Raw genomic sequence first — 17,757 nt, forward strand, 5'->3', positions numbered from 1 at the left:
GAGCAGGTTAGACAATCACTTGTCAGGGATGGTCTAGATAATAACTGGTCCTGCCTTGAGTACAGGGGACTGGACTAGAAGACCTCTTGAGGTCCCTTCTAGTCCTATGATTCTATGTGTACTCCAATAGAAAAATGTCTCTCTCAGTTTCCATTAAACTAGAAAGTAAATTCTTAAATGTGATCAGCTACTCATTTCAAAGCCAGGGCAGTATAGTTATAGCCTCATTCACGTGATTACACACTGCAGCATGAACCCTGATACAGCAGTGCTATTCCACATATTCCACATGATCTTAAATCATTGCAGCCTTTCAAGATCCATTTTTTTAAAAACAGTCTGGATACATTTTGTGGGCTATTTAATACCCAGGTGTGCACAAGTGCATGGAAACATGGTGTAGTGGAACCCCTAGAATTTGTACAGGACATCTCTAGAAACAGTTTCAAATGATACATAATAGAACGGAACCAAATGCCACCTTGGATTTATTGGTAATACATTACAAAATGGGTGAAGAGAGTGTCGGATTATGCTTCAGTTTTGAGCATCTCTTGGTGAGCATATAACTGTACATTTTTCATATACACTAGCTGCTGAGCATAGATAAAACAGGCAGCCTGTGATTCCAACCCAGTAAAAAGTTATTTATCTGTAGGCTTCATTCAGCTCAATCTAGTATATTGCTTTACCAAGCACTACAGAGGCTAGGGTTGGCAGGGACTGCGAAAGTATTTGTATGACCAGGTTTCCTTCTGTGCTTATGCTTTACAGCAAAGCTCTGACTACGAAATCTCAGAGTAGTGCAAATAACCTTCCTTTGCCATCTCCCTCCCCACTCCATTTGAGTTTCAAGACTAACCGTTTCCTCAGTTGTCCACCCTGTCCATCAGTGATCTCTGTGAAAAATATTAACCCTTGAAAACCTATCACTGAGCTTAACTCCTACTAAAAACTGTTAAATAGAAGCAAAAGGGCAGCTTCACCTCCAAGAAAGCTGACTAGCAGTGTGCTTTGCTCACCTTCAAAGAAACTCTATGACTAAAATAGTGCAACTCACGCTAGCCATTTCCTTTAGCAGTTCGAGTGGAAGCTCTGAGCAATGGGAAATGTTTGACGCTGAAATACAGCCAAGCCAAAATGTTCATCGTGCCTCTTTAAATAAAATGCATGGCAGTGATAAGGTAAATTGTTGTTCATTGGAGTTGGAACTGTGACAATCCGTTCATCTCCAAGGTAACGGAGACACCAAATCTATCCAGAAATTTTATATTAATTTACAAGCTTTTGCATTGATTTCCCCAATATTGCACAACCACCCTAGTCCCTTCCAACTATAATTCAAGATCTTGCTATTGATCTTCCCAGCCCGATTGGTCCTGTCTACTTCAGACACCGACCTACTATGATGACAGGAGCTGTAGAATTGCTGAGAGATAGTATAAAAGGTCTCTTGCTAATGCTGCCTGGATCAGAATGTCTAGGGCCCAGTGGCAGGGTGCTGTCAGCGGACAGCTGTTTTGCTCTGGAATCTGCTTTCTACAGTGGTCAAATTCAATGGAGTTATGCCAGTGTAACTGACAGGAAAATCTGGCCATAGGTTGACTTGGGATTTTGCAGGGGGGAGGTGGACAGGGGATATCACTGTCAACAGTTTAGGATTTTTCGTAAAAGCTGTACGTTTTTGTGTCTTCGGTATGGTGGAGAGGGGGCTTTTTACAGCAATGGCAGTCTCAATGTCTTCATGTTGCTAGAACGTAATTTCTGGTGGTACATGGAGGAGAAGCAAATCCTAGCTTTTGGCTCAAACTTTTCTGCTGATACTACAGAATCCTTTATCATTGGACCATGAAACAGGCTGTTCAGAGAGACACGCCCAATTGTAAAGAAGAGCTGTTAGCTGAGAATTGTTAGCCTGCTTGTGTCAACTTGGCAAGAATGATACTCCCTACATTCAGACACCTGCCCTCATGTACCACCTTTTTAGCAAACACGTTTATAACCCTGACATTATTCCAAGACCTACTGCTCATATTTGTGATAGGAGGACTCAGACTAAATTGGATTGAGCAATAGAAGTAGTCAGGAGTAAGGTCAGCAAGTGGCACAAGAACTAACTAGACAAACTCACATGTGGATGCTTGGAGAAAGTGAGCAAACACTGGATTTGAGGCAGATCTTAACAGTGCTCTCAAAAGGCGAGAGGACATTCTCTTCATCATTGCACCTTGACAGTCTCCATTTAAACATGATTTCTGCTCCCTTTTCAAATGAAAGCTACTCAAAGTTGAGATCCCAGCAGAAGGATGGGGTTGCAGTTGTGGTAGCAGACTGGGAATTGGATTCAATTCACTACTCTGCCACAGCCATTGTGTGGCACCCTGTGCAAGCCACTGATCTCTCTGTAATTTGGTTTCCTCTGTGAAAAGGGAGTAATAATACAGGCCTTCCTCACAGAAGTGTTGTAAAGATAAATCTGTTCATGTTTGAGCTGCCCACAATAGAGTGATCAATGCCACAGAAAAGCCAACACATTTATAAATGAACCTACAAATCAGTCATCACCATAAAGTGTCAGAACTGGGTTCTTCCCTGCCTTGTCTTGTAGTCAGGGAAAAACCCAGTTACTGCAAGAAGCAAGACTAAAACATGATGTTCAGAATGGTTCACACAAAGCCTGCCTCAGTGTCTCTGAAGCTCTCAAATATTACCCGAAATGGCACCTCAGGTCTATAGTCCTGCAAATGGACAAAGAGCTGGGCAGTGGTGGGTCATGGCTGACAAACAGATCTCTGAAATGATTACAATCCTAAAGGCACAAATGAAGAAAAACCAGAATAAGCTAACGAAACTGAGGCACACAAAGGCTAACTGGCTTGCCTGAGAGTCACATAGTGAGTCTGCAGCAAAGCTAGACTAGAACCCAGGAGTCCTGATTCCCCAGTGATGTGCCTCAACCACAAACCCATCCTTTCCTCTCAGATGCAAGTCTTTGATAAATCCATTAAATAGGATCTCGTTGTTAAAGCTTTTGCACAGTTGCTTTTTACATTTAAATAAAGTAAATATGCCTTGAAATTAGGAGTTTCAGGCTGCTTTCGTTAATTCAGAAAATATCAGTTCAATGCATCCATTTAATGTGTATTAAATTATTCGCAGCAAATGTTTCCTAATTTAGATCCAACTGTATTTTCAAAAATTACCAGCAGAGGGCAGGAAATGATCAATTTATCATGATCTCGAACTTCCACAGAAGTCCAATATATTAGCATAGAACCTTCATTCATTTTATAGATTGCCTCGTCTTTCAGTGAAATAACTAGCTAACTGAGAACAGTGGCTCTGATCTTCGGCTGTTTTATGTTGCATCACCATTACAAAGGGGCTCTAAACCCATCCTAATGGCCACAGGGCAATCAGGGGACTCCAGTGGTGCAAGAGGCAACATGGCAGCTCATGTGCTCTCTATCCTTCTCTCCACAGCTAACCTGTGGAATGTCTACAGAACAAGAGGTATGGCCAAGACTTCCCTAAACAAAGGGAGCACAGAGTGACTTAAAACTGTCTTTGCAGCTCTCCTGCTCCATCTGGAGGTGCACAGTGCACGATGCAGGCATAGCCAAGAATTGGTACCATTGTGTTCTACACCACACAATTCTTAGGAACAGGTAAATCAGGACAATAGCTGCTATTTATTACTAGAAAGTTGAAATGATTGACATCTCAAGGATACAAAAATACCTGCAAGAACTGACAATTAACCTCAATTATTTAGTTACCATAGTGCATCAAAACAACAGAAACTTCTGTCTAACACGCAGCCCATTGTTTGAATGGGGAAAGCTGGGTCTCACGTGTCTTTAAAAAAAAACCAACACCACAATTTCTACCATTCTCCTGTAAGCCAAGAGCATATGCATCTGGCAAAGCGATCCTCATATACTCAGCAACCTCAAAAGGTTCCTAGCCCCCATAGCTTAAACTATTCTTTGTGAGCAAGTGTGACATCCCATAAAAAAACATACAAACGGGTGCTTACTCTGGATGGGCACCTGAGGAAATAGCTGTATTATAAAGTGGAATTTACATTTTTCTCGCTCTCTATCACACACCCCTACCTTATAGTACTGCAGCTAGCATTTTCACATCCTAAAAAATGTTTTCAAGCATATACCCCTAACTCTGAACTAGGAACAAAGATCAAATATTAGTTTCCTTCAGCCTGGTTAGTATGATTCTTTACAGATCTGTTCTCCTCCCAAACAACAAGCAAGATGTGATTCTTCAGTACTCAACACTGGAAACAATCTGAGTTCATTCCCCTTCATGCTCACATTACGCAGCATGTTCCAGTTCTATAAAGCATGAAGCCAAATTCTGTTCACGTACAAGGGTAGGAAATAAAGTGCATTTCATGGTTGATTAGCAGAGAGAGGTTCCTTGATTTGTTACCCCCAAAAGCGTGTTCTTTCCTAGTGAGATTAATTAGTTTTCAAGTGAAAATGTAGAAGTGAGTCTGAAATTAAAGTGAGGAGGGCTGGACTATACAATCACCTTTTAATGGCAGCATCATGCAAATCACACATTGTCTCCCTCATTGGTGAGAGCACATTCTCTAACAGTTCTGCTTCTGCATGGGGCATAGCTTTAGGAGGCCCACATATTTAGTAATGCTCTGCTTCAAAGCTAAATTAATCAGATATCAATGCCTAACTTTAGCATGTCTAATTTACAGCTGTTGGAAAGCTGCCAGCATCGAGTGCTGCCACTAGACTTGTTTCAAAGTGGGTATGTAGAAAAGGGAACCAAAACTTTAATTCACTTCCCTATTCACCTTAATCTGTATTGATTTAGGGGGTGCAGATATCACTAACGGTGGCTCGAAAGTACAGAATGCTCACCAGAGAGATTAGCCAGAAACTGCTGCACTTTTTTTTCTTAAACATCAGGACTAGCTTTCAAACACACACATATGAAAAACTAGTAAGTCAATCCATATTTAGGATTTTGAGCATTTATGCTTTTTGAACACATTCCTGAAGTGTCCTTTATTTGTCCAGAAAAAATACAACAGATCCATGATTGAAAATGCTCAGTAAAGTTTTTTTTTTTTAAAGCATGTGCAAATGACCAACTAGGCAATAAAAATTTGTATTTACTGTAGCTGAAACACAGTAAGTGTGCACCATGAAAAGGTGCACACGTGTGTGTGTGCAGTTCTGAACAAATGGTCCATTGCATGTGGGAAAAGCAAAACAGTGCTGATCATTTTTACACACTACTATGACCATAAAAAAATTAAAGTAGCAGGACAACTTAATGGAATGCTAAGTGTCTGGCATTTCCCAACAGAGGATGCTGCAGCAATGCATAATAAAGTCTTCCACCGCTGGGTTAGGTTTTCTGGGGACTTTTTCTGTGTTTCCAAAAAAACTATATGGAAAAGCCTGCTACTGATGCCTCTAGAATTTAAAAACCTCCCTACATTCCTCATGAACCCTCAGGCGTGTTAGGGATATTTCAGGAATTTAGGCAAAGCAAAAACGGCTGCTTCCTGAGATTCAAAGTCTGTAGCTAGGAGCAACCTTTTTTATTATAATTTTTGTTTAAAAAGTGTAACCATTTATAAGTTACAGGAGAGTGTGTGTGTGTGTGGTGGGGGGGGGATAAGTAAAAAAATCTATGGATTTCAAATCCAGTTCTACGCTTTCTCATTTAAAAACACACTTTAGGCAATGGCAAGTACTGTGGATTAAGTCATTTCAACATTAAAAAAACAACAATGGCAGACACACTGAGTATTTAAAAGGTTCTGGTGCTTTTGTCCATGTACAATATCTGCTTCTTGTCTGGGGGCTCACTATGCATTCTGGATCCATAATATGCAAATTACAGTTTTGGTCCAGACAAAGATTCAATTATTTTTATTGGCACAAATTCACAGTATAAACCATCATGACTCCCCAAGATATGAATGAGTATTAAAGTATACAATAAAGTGCAACTCATTCTGTTTTGTGGAGCCGTATTATGGAACCTGTACTGTAACATGCATTTACAGCTTACACCAGAATGGAAGACACTCTTCTTCAAGGTTATTTCAATGCAGTTTTGAATGGGCTGAGTGAAACTTACAAGTGCTGTGATATTCAGAATTAAAAGGTACAGCTCTATCCTCAGCCCACATTCTGCTTTTGTGTTACTGTAGGGGGGGTCCTGCAGTGACCGGTCTTATGAAGTACCATGTATATGGTTCTGTGAAATCTAAGTACAACAGCACATGGTGGGACCTGCAGTGGGAAGTCTTCATTCTTAATACCCTGGGCTTTTGTACAGTCAGAATCTTTTGTTACTTAAATCTAGTTTTTGGTGCTCTATGATAAACTCGTTACAATCCTCCTCCTCTAGCCTGCTATAGCAGCTCCTGTTCATCATCTTCAGACCCTGAGGGTCCTTGTCGCACCTCTTCATACCATTTGTTGGTGAGACTTTTCATCTGTATGCGTCCATGATGTAGGTCCTAAGGCAAAAGGAAATCAAAATTGCTGTTTAGATACAGCACTGTGTGAGTGAGAGTGACGATTTACTGCATCTTCATTAAATACCCTTCATTCCCATCGCTCCTGTCCCTAAGCATAGACACAGTTATGCTCACAGTGGAAAATAAACATCAATGTACAATCCGTCAGTGGTTATTTTCAGCAACGATTATTTCTGATGACAGATTTTCCCCCCCTGTGTTCTCCAGAGGCCCACAGAGCTGAGCTGTCAGCAGTAATGTTTTCTGGGTGGCCTGGCTCCGAATCGCCTTTCTTTGTATGTGCGTCAGGTTGAAGCAGGAAGCTTGTAGTCAGCTTCAGTGGCTCATTCCATCTTCCCAGGCCTTGGATGCTGCTCTGTTCTCCCGGCAGCCTATATTCTGGCTCCCTGGCACAAGGTGGACTCTAGCTCTGGTTTCCCAACCCCCCCCCACTGCCTGGTTCTATGGAACAGTGCAGGGAGCATGCCCTGGAATCTAATTAATTTTCTCTTGCAGGGAAAGGCGCAGAGCAAGAAGTAGCCTGAAAGCAGGTTTTACCAGGGCCCAGAGACAAAACAAAACATGCATGGTGCAGCAAAACGGTGAATTCCGCAACAAAAAAGGCTGAATTCCACAGCATGTGGGGAAAAACAATCTGTGGCCGCAGAATCCCAGAGTCTACGGGGCTCTGAGTGAGAAGAGTAGAGCAGTTCACACCTCTCAGTCATAATTTGTAGAGAGCCTGAAGCAGAGGCATCAGGTTGCTTTCGAGTCACAGTTTCAAAATTCTCTTCACAAGGAGAAGGAGCAGAAACTTTTTAAGTGAGAGCTGCAATTCCAGTGCACAACTCTGTGACAAAGGGTGAATTCTACAGCAAATCCCACAGCTGCAATATACACGGGGCCCTGGGTATAACCAGTACTGCACCTGCTTGTGCCATAGGGTTTTTAAAAAGCATGCATGTGTGTGGGCAACATTTTACACTAACATTTTAGCTTTGCCAGGTCTGATGCTTCCATTTTTAGGCACAAATGTCTACTAAGCCTAGGTTTAGTAACCAAACTGTTGATATAGGTATCTTAGTCTGTAACATTAAAGAAGAGTTTAATAAAAGCTCACACTTCTGTACATTTATTACAAACTTTGGAAGCCATGAAAAGTGTTAACTTAAATCAAATTAGCATTTTACAAGGCAGTCAACTCTCAATAAACAAGTAAGACTGGTCACCTCACTATGCCCAGCTCAAAAGTTGCAAGCCTTTGAATGGAATTCCACAAAATGCTATGCCAACACTTCCCACAGAACAACAAAACAAGCAGAACCCACCTCCGGTGTGAGCCGTCTTGTGAAGAACGGATTCAAATACCTGGCATCAAGCCACAAAAAGCCTTTGAGATCCTGGCGCTTTATGTAGTGGGCTTCATACTCTTCCTCTGTGAGTTCTGATAAATGTTCAGATTCAATGGTATTACCCTAAAAAGATCAGACATATTGGAATAACCTTATAAATCTGACCACTGCACCTTTTGCTTTTGTTTTGAACTTGTTCCTTTAAACAACTTTCACCTGCCTCTCATGATTGAGGTGCCAGTGGCCTCCCTCAGCGACACGGGACTAGCTATTATCGATTTGTATATGACTTAGTCCATCCTGAATCTTGCCTGTGTTTCCATGGGGGTTACTTTATTTTGTGCTGATTTATTTGTCATTAGATTGGGTTATAGTCATTACTTTAGATCCCTACATTTTCAATAGAGTTACTCACATAAATGTTGGTTTAGTAATGCTTTTACAATATTTTAAAATGACAAGCAGGGCTGGCTCCAGGCACCAGCTGAGTAAGCTGGTGCTTGGGGCGGCAGATTGTTCGAGGCGGCACGGCAGCTTTTTTGTTTTGTTTTGTTCCGCTCCGGCCGCCCTGTAGGGGGCGGCTGCGCGGAGAACCAGAGCGCCCTGCAGGGCAGTCCTCTTCCTTCCCTCCCCGCCGAGCGGAGCCCTCGCGCCAGGTGGCAGGAGGCGGCGCAGCGGGAGGAGCCGCATGGCAGCGCCCCTGCTGTAGCCCTGGCCGCCCCCTTCTCTCTCGATCCCGCCTGCTCCCTCCCCCAGCCGGTCCCCCTGCACCTGCACTCCGGCCGCGCCGCAGTTTTTTTTTTTTTTTTTTCCCCCTTTGCCGTTCTGGCCGCCCCGTTTTTTTTTTTTGCTTGGGGCGGCCAAAAAGCCAGAGCCGGCCCTGATGACTAGGGATGAAAATACATCCCTTAGTGTATTTTCATAAGAACAGCCACACTGGGTCAGACCAATGGTCCATCTAGCTCAATATCCTGTCTTCTGACAGTGGCAAATGCTAGATACTTCACAGGGAATGACCAGAACAGGGCAATTGTCGAGTGATTCATCCCCTGTTGTCCAGTCCCAGCTTCTGACAGTCAGAGGTTTAGTGACACAGAGTATGGGGTTGCATCCCTTGCCATCTTGGCTAATAGCCATTGATGAACCAATCCTCCATGAACTTATCTAATTCTTTTTTTAACCCAATTATATTTTGGCCTTCACAACATAACTTGGTAACAAGTTCCACAGGTTGACTCTGCATTGTGTGAAGAAGTTCATCCTTAAGTTTTTTTGTTTTTAAACCGGCTGCCTATTAATGTAATTGGGTGATCCCTGGCTCCCGTGTTATGTGAAGGGGTAAATAACACTTCCTTATTCACTTTCTCCACACCACTCATGATCTTACAGACCTCTATTGTATCTCCCTTTAGTCGTTTCTTTTCCAAGTTAAACAGTCCCAGACTTTTTAATCTCTCCTCAGATAGAAGCAGTTTCATATCCCTAAGCATTTTTGCTGCCCCTCTGTGTACCTTTTCCAATTCTAATATATCTTTTTTGAGATGGCTGACCAGAACTGCATCTAGTATTCAAGGTGTGGGCATACCATGGATTTATATAGTGACATTATGATATTTTCTATCTTATCTATCCCTTCCCTAATGGTTCCTAACGTTCTGTTAGCTTTTTTGACTGCCACTACACATTGAGCAGATGTTTTCAGAGACCTATCCACAATGACTCCAAGATCTCTTTCTTGAGTAGTAACAGCTAATGTAGATACCATCATTTGGTGTGTACAGTTGGGATTATGTTTTCCGATGTGCACTGTTTTGCACTTATCAACATGGAATTTCATCTGGACCAACTTCTGTTGGTGAGAGAGACAAGCTTTCGAGCCAAACAGAGCTTTTCCTCAGGTTTTTTTTTTTTATATATATATATATATATATATATATATAGTGGCATTATGGTCACTATAATAGTGACCTAAAGAGCTCTCTGTGGCTCGAAAGCTTGTCTCTCTCACCAACAGAAGTTGGTTCAATAAAAGATATTACCTCACCCACCTTGTCTCTCTAATATCCTGGGACTGACATGGGTAGAATTACTAGAACCCTTTGTAACTTTTCACAGTCAGCTTTGGACTTAACTATCTTGACCACAAGTTGAAAACCAACAATAAAGAGAATCACCTAAACCAGGGGTTCCCAAACTTGGTTCGCAGCTTGTTCAGGGTAAGCCCCTGGCGGGCCAAGAGACGCTTTGTTTACCTGAGCGTCCACAGGTACGGCCGCTCGCAGCTCCCAGTGGCTGCGGTTCGCCGTTCCCAACCAATGGGAGCTGCGGGAAGCGGCGCGGGCTGGGCCACTACTTCCCACAGCTCCCATTGGTCGGGAACGGCGAACTGCGGCCACTGCGAGCTGCGAGCGGCCGTACCTGCAGACGCTCAGGTAAACAAAGTGTCTCGTGGCCCGCCAGGGACTTACCCTGAACAAGCCGCAAACTAAGTTTGGGAACCCCTGCCCTAAACAAATCCTCCCCTAAAGGATGTCTCTGTCTGAACTGTGTGCTCCCTCCACACTGTCTTAGCCCTTAATTTAAAAACTCCTTTCTTTGCTTTCATCTCTTTTTCCAACAGAAAGTACCACTGTATATTTATTATGCATTGATCTTTTTTGAAAATTTAAGAAAAGTATCAATGATCATTCATTTAAAAAAAATCAGAATAAAAGGAACAAACCATCTTTTCAGTCTTGCTGAGGTTAATATCCTTCTTGTTCCTTCTTCGCGCTTTAGAATCCTCAATATCAATCAGTCTGATAAGGGGCATGGTTCCTCCACCCAACAATAAAATTGTGAATAACACAATAATGATAGTTGTGGTCCCAATGAGCTGCCGCTTTTCTATTGGCTCCAAGCCCAAATGGAGGCTCAGGGCATATGGAATTGCCCCACGTAAACCTGATCAGAGAGGATTATAAACCAAGAATAAAAACTACATCAACAGCAAGATTTGGCCTCTGCATCCTTATAAATGAACATGATGTTCAACCTATTAGAAGTCTCTTCTTCTAAACCTATTTCATGTTTTAAGGCTATCTAGGTTCGTATGCTGTGCCCATAACCCTAGCATTTGATTGCCTATCTGAATTTCTAAACAAATCAGATCTCTACAGCTTTTGAATGCAAATCTGTCAAGCTATTAGGTCCCTAAAATCAGGCTATTTTAAAGGCAGTCTTTGTACACTTTCCCGGGCTGGGCTCTTTACTGCCTGGCTCACCTGCATAGGGAAAACATAGCATCGCGGCTGCATGTAGATTTGAGAAGGACACAAATGCCCATTTAGCGTTTGCACCATAGACAGAGGCACAATATCATGCAGAGCAGCACCTACTATGATACACTATGCTGTAAACTCCAAGCTTAGACTTACCACTAAACCACATGATGAACATCATTTTGGGAGTGATTTTATGATCACGAAAGAAGTTGAGCAGGTAAGAGAGAGGAAAAATATTCACTGCTCTGCCAAACAGGACAAGCACCTGTTAACAGCAACAAATTAGATAATGAGTTAAAGGCTATTTAATGCATTACATCCATTCTCTATAGAGCAGTATAAATTGTAACCAGTTTGTGAATAGTCAAGGTAATGTATTACTCTCAACATACATACCTCATAACTAGCTATACTGGTAATGCAACTTAAAGCAACTGCTCAGCATAGGTCAATGTGGAGCTTACATTTTCAAACACCGAGTCATTGGAACTAAAACTCATTACAGAGAGACTATAGAAATAATTGAAAAAGTTACCAGATGCTGTTTTACAAATGACAAGTGAATTGAAAGCCAAGAGGGCATTCCAAAAAACCCAGGGATTCATTTGAGTGCAGGTTGAGCGCCTCTGATAGCCCCCCAAAAGCAGTCCAGCTCCTTTAATCATTTGTGGAGCAGCTGAAAGGCAAGCAGAAATTTCTGCTGCCTCCCCATAGGCCAGTGCCTCAGAGAAATGGGCGGAAAGCCAAACAGCTGGTTATAATTCAGTCCCTCAGCACTTCCCAGAGATCACTGTAAAAGAACATACCCAATATATGCAAATAGAATTATGAGAACTGAGGATAATTTTCTTCTACACAATGAATGTCAACAAATGTAAAGGAAAATTCCGCTTAATAAGGAGGAGTTCCGGTAATGCTGCTCATGAAAGAACACCGCAACAAACATGCCTTGACAAGATAAATATCCTAGAGCTAGAACGTGTGGGAGTTCCTAGGGCTGTGCCCTTTTTCTGCATGGCAACCAGCCATAATTACTGCCTTTGCCTTTGGGCTGTGAAGGCAGTCTCCAACAAGAATGAAATGCCACTCTGCTTGTGAGAAGAGGTAGTTAAATGTAATGCATTGAGAGCAGCCTCTCAGCTCCCACAGATGAGACCAACACCTCAACGTCTCTCATGGCAGAACAAGGGCGCTTCTGAAGTATACACTCAAATGTGGCAGCATCTGGTGCTACCCTCTAGGCCAGCCCCACTGTGGATTAATATTTTGTTCTTTTCCCTCTGTGAAAGGGGAGCATGTTATGCATTTGTAGACTGATATTATGATAATAGTAACAGGCACGTTATCCTCATGTGCGGCATAATCTAAAGTATAATTTATTTCTTTTACTTTGTAATTAAAATATGTAAAAAATTCAGGAACTTAAAATGTTACGTAGAGAAGAAGTGCTCCCCTCATAATCTTTCCACCCTTTGGGACTTCTGAAAAGGTGCTATTTTAATGACTCTGATTGAAAGTCAGACTCAAGCAGGGATTCTTCAGGTCTTTTCAAATAATCTCATACACACAAGCTGCACTAGCTACACTAGAATGCCTTAAAATATGCTCTTAGAAATCCATGCCAAAGTCGTGTGGACAATCAGAAGAAATAGTTAATTTCATTTCACTGCTGGGGATTCGGGATGCATGATGTACAATATAGAAATAGCCTGAGAATATTTTATGAAAAGATAAACATAGGAGGTTTTGTAAAAACATAACTCTTGAGCCCTATAGACCATGAAAAATACTGTAATGTGTGTTTTTTTTTTTTTTTTTAACAAATACTGTAAAAGGTTTTAAAAGCTTTCAGAGGAAAGTAAATACTTACTATGCACCAGATGACAAAGGACATTTCAAACTTGTGAGGAAAACTAAAAATGGACAGACCAAGAAATGCGAAAACACAGGTTTCTGAAAAAGAGATCAAACTTAGTTATTCAAATAAAACTATGCTGGTCAATAAAAGCTGGTATCTAAAACCTTTCCTACTCCTGTAATAGGCTATTACATACATTATATATATGCGCGCACACACTCCCTGCTTCTTTGACTCAGGCCAGATTCAAAATAGACATATCTGCCATAATGCAGGGGACAGATTCTGCCACCCTTACTCTCACTGAGCAGCACCTTATTCCATGAGTAGTCTGATTTCAGGAGTAAATATTAATCAGCGTGAAGAAGGCTAGCAGAATTTTACCCTAAATTACTGAAAAATGTCTTCACTGGTATGCTTGCCTGCTTGAAGAATTTGGGCCTGTTTCAAAGCCCATTGAAGTTAATGAAAAGACGCCCATTGACCCTAGTGGATTTTTTTAGATCAGGCCCTATATAAAAATGAATATCTCACAGAACTTTCAAACATTCTGAGTCAAACATTTTATTATAACGTTACATGCATAAATATTTAAATCTTACTAAATTACTGCACTTCTTAATGCTTTGCATGATAAATAAAAATACTGCATTATACAAGCAAATATATTGTTCTAACAACACATGGAAGTTATTTTTACAAATGTCTCCGATAGTGCCATTAACAATTACTAAGGCATTTTCATAATGTCACTTTATTTCTGAAGCACAAAGTCAATATGCTATTTAGAACATTCAGTGTGTTTTAAAATTATTAGACTTTGCATGTATATGATTACTGCATTTTCAGCTGATCTAGTCCTAGCAAAGCGGGCTCTTTGTTACGAAGAGAGACAGAGACACTGAGACCTGGTCTACACTGGCGGGGGGGGGGGGGGGAATCAATCTAAAAGGCCTGGTCTACACTACCCCCCAAATTCGAACTAAGGTACGCAACTTCAGCTACGTGAATAACGTAGCTGAAGTCGACATACCTTAGTTCGAACTTACCGCGGTTCAGACGCGGTCCACACGTGGCAGGCAGGCTCCCCGTCGACTCCGCGGTACTCCTCTCGCCGAGCTGGAGTACCGCAGTCGACGGCGAGCGCTTCCGGGATTGATTTATCGCGTCCAGACCAGACGCGATAAATCGAACCCAGAACTTCGATTCCCAGCCGCCGAACTAGCGGCTGGGTGTAGACCTGGCCTAAGATACGCAACTTCAGCTACGAGAAAAGCGTAGTTGAAGTCGACGTATCTTAGATCGAATTCAAATTACGTACTTCGCGGTGCGGGATTGACGGCCGCAGCTCCCCCGTCGACTTTGCTTCTGCCTCTCGCACTGCTGGAGTTCAGCAGTCGACGGGAGAGCGATCGGGGATCGATTTATCGCATCTACACTACACACGATAAATCGATCCCCGATAGATCGATCGCTACCTGCCGATCCGGCGGGTAGTGTAGACATACCCTGCTATTCCTCTTGCACAAGGTATGGTATCATGCAGGTGCCCTTAAATCTAAGTTTATATTGTGATGCAGAATCTTCTCCCTTTCTTCCTCACAAGTTTGGCCAACAGGAAAAAAAGGAAAGGCTACCAATTGCGTTGCTCCGGGCGGTTTGACTGGAGATACCTATTAATCTTTGCCAATGTCTGAAACACTATTATTTTTTCAAATAGCTTCTTTATATCCAAAACCATTTTAAAAATAGGGACATGTTCAAGTCTCCTTCAACTGAAACTAGGCCAGAGGGGAAAAGGAGGCAAGAATATCTATTTGGTTCTCAATTGTGTGTCAAGTCTTAGCTAGAGCTTGGACTGAAGGACGTGGGAGGGAGAAGATTTACTGTATAGCTTACCCAATATGTCAGTAAAGGTGACTTTAGACTACCTGGCAGCCTTCATAGTAGTAAGTGTGTTGGTAGAGACATGTAGTACTGATATACGACTGGCTAGAGGATCACTCAGCCTTCCCTCCTGACCCTAACAGAATCTTCCTTTCATACAAAACAAATATTAATCTAATGGATATTAGGCTCAAGCTAAAGGTAGTACCTACCACACATGAAAGCAACGGCTCTCAGTGTCTGTTGCATTAGGATCTGTGTAACTGGGGAAAGGTTATGGTGTGTGTAGTGAGACATCACAATGCCAGAGAACAGGATTGCCATGATACCTGTGGATACAGTGCAACTGTCAAACAGCAGAATAATACTTAGCATTTATATGGAACTTTACAAACACTGCCTACTTAATCCTCACAACACCATCACAAGGTAGGATTATCCCATTTTACAGTTGGGAAAGCTGAGGAAGAGGTTAAGGGGGTGTCTACTCTAGGGGAAATTTTCCCATCATTGCTAACACTGGTTCAGCGCCATAGTCATAGGAACATTGGGAGCTCTAGTGTAGATGGATTGCTGGCTGCTGTTGGAATGTAATTCACCACATCAAGCTTGCACAGGTGTATTCAAGGGCAGGATCTGGAACTCCATGTCTAGTTTAAAGAATAAACCCTTGTTCTTTCAGGTTTTCCTATCAGGATGTCCATGAGGTGTGTAATACGCTGAACCCAAACCATGTTTTCCTGCTTTTAAATTTCCCTGACAAACAGCAAAGATAGTCAAGATCAAAAGGGAAAAACTCAAATCTATGGGGCTAGGAAATTGCATCATTTAATTCTCCAAGCAAAGTTTGTCTCCCCACTCTACACACTGCTCACTATCAATCTGAGACGGGGGGGAATTTTATCATTGGTAGGGAGAGATGGCACAATCCTTACGGCCCATGATGGAGCCAGGGTAAAACTGCTGTGCAAGGTGGGCCTATGCACTCCTAGAATGATGCAGAGGGGGCCTCTAACCCAGCCATTTTAGGTTAGCATGGAAGGTAGCAGTGGAGAGAGCTAAGGGAGGGGACATTAGGTTTACAATTATAAAGATCCTGTGGCCCTAACACCGTATGCAAGTGGCAGGTTGAGCCAGCAGTTGATATTCCACCCCATGGGCTGGAGCAGCAGCCTTAGAAAGTGAGGTAGTATGGTGCAGTCCTGCACCCTTGCTTTAAGTTGGGGGAGGATTACTTTACTCCATTTTCCATCCAGTTCTTGGGCTATATGTTTTACTTTCTCTGAGCACTCAAGAAGCAATAAGAAAGCATTATGTGCAGTGTTCAGTTGTTCATGGAGAGCTGAACATTTTAAAAAAGGCTTTAAAAGTTTCAAAAGCAACCCCAGGGTCTTGTTCCTGTGAAAGAGTGAATCCAAGATGGTGGCTGTGATTTTTGCAGTTCTGTGGAAACACATTACATTACTCACTTGTGAAGTTACTATGCTGTCACCTGCAAGGAATTTGTGGAATAAGTAAGCACAAGGCCACAACATGTTCCTCAAGAGGAAATCAACTGCGGTGAAGATTACGGAAAGGACTAAATGACATTTGGGAATAATGATAAACTTAATCGAGGATTATAACACAATGCCCTGTTTAGTCAAAAACAAAGAAAGTTTGAAAAGCTAAGAGTATTTGACTACAGCTACATGCCCAAACAGGAGTGGCCCTGATGAACTGGAATGGAAGGAAAAGAACACGTATCTGAAGTGTACTCAAAAGAATCCTTTGTTTGGAATGCAGAGATGACCTTTGTAGTTACAGAACATGACCAAGGTTATTCAGAGTTTCTACTCTTCTGATAAATCATTTTTGGAAGTAGTTTGAACAAATAAGGGAGTTTGTCGTTACAATGTGTTACGTACTTAAAAAAGAAGTGAAGTACTTTCTAATGTCAGCAATTAAGAAGTCATATTTGTAAACATTCTCTGCCATATACAATAATTAATGACTAATTTACAGTATTTTACTATGATTTTTATATTACTATGCAATACGTACCAGGAATAAAAAGGTTTCATGTTTTGAAATGTTTATGTAATATGCTCAGTATTTTAGCATAGCTTGTTTACAGGGCAAAGCCTATTTTCACAGCAACACCAAATACTTTAACACATTAAACCACTAGGTCAGGTTTCAAAATAGTTTACATTTCCATTTGTATGCCTTAGTAACATGACTGTATGCACAGAGTAATTGTGCATGCAAATATGCAGAATGAGTCATTTGAAACTACAGTATTAATATTCGTGTCAATAGGTATCTCACACACATTGGAACAATGGGGGAAGAGAACCCAGTACCAGAAACTGAAAAACCTGTACATCCAGATTGCTAACTTTTTACAATTCAATAACTAATTTTGCATATATTCATTTTGCTGCCTACCTGAGAGTGAGATTCCTTCTGCAAGTCCATAAGGAAGATAAGCAAAGATAATCATCATCCCAAACTCCAGGGAGGGTGTTTTCCTTAAATCAATGTGCTTTAGTACGTACATATCAAACCATTAAGGAAAAAGTAAGAAAAGAAATCCACAGAAAAATTCTAATCTATTCCATATAGGTTCACCACTCACCACATTTCATATATTTGTTTCGTGAATAGCTAATATTAAGCCTGTAAAACATCCTGTGGATTGATTAATCATTTCTGGGATGGAGGGTTTGAAGTGAAATTAAAGTTGGTGAAAGCTGTTAGACAGACAGCCCTAGAGACTGAAGGCCACTGTTTTTTACCAAGTACATAAAATATGGACAGCAGCATGCCAACGTGTTTAAACCTGGATCTGGAAGCACCACTTTTGTATGCACATTCACGTGTTGACCCCTCCAC

At 41.6% G+C, this 17,757-nt stretch overlaps 1 protein-coding gene across 1 annotated transcript in view; it reads right to left on the minus strand.

Annotated features, from left to right (window-relative positions):
* Nucleotides 1-5,157: 5,157 nt before the first annotated feature.
* The window catches only part of SLC9A8 (solute carrier family 9 member A8), a 49,002-nt gene continuing 36,402 nt past the window's right edge, over nucleotides 5,158-17,757 (minus strand). Inside the window, exons 10-16 of the mRNA XM_065414422.1 lie at nucleotides 17,311-17,416; nucleotides 15,093-15,209; nucleotides 13,006-13,088; nucleotides 11,289-11,400; nucleotides 10,595-10,815; nucleotides 7,849-7,995; nucleotides 5,158-6,520 (exon numbers count right to left, since the gene is read on the minus strand). Of these exons, the coding sequence (XP_065270494.1) occupies nucleotides 6,413-6,520; nucleotides 7,849-7,995; nucleotides 10,595-10,815; nucleotides 11,289-11,400; nucleotides 13,006-13,088; nucleotides 15,093-15,209; nucleotides 17,311-17,416 (894 nt within the window). The 3' untranslated portion in view covers nucleotides 5,158-6,412. The remainder of the gene's footprint in view (nucleotides 6,521-7,848; nucleotides 7,996-10,594; nucleotides 10,816-11,288; nucleotides 11,401-13,005; nucleotides 13,089-15,092; nucleotides 15,210-17,310; nucleotides 17,417-17,757) is intronic.

The sequence above is a fragment of the Emys orbicularis genome, chromosome 12, assembly GCF_028017835.1.
Source record: "Emys orbicularis isolate rEmyOrb1 chromosome 12, rEmyOrb1.hap1, whole genome shotgun sequence".
NCBI lineage: Eukaryota > Metazoa > Chordata > Testudines > Emydidae > Emys > Emys orbicularis.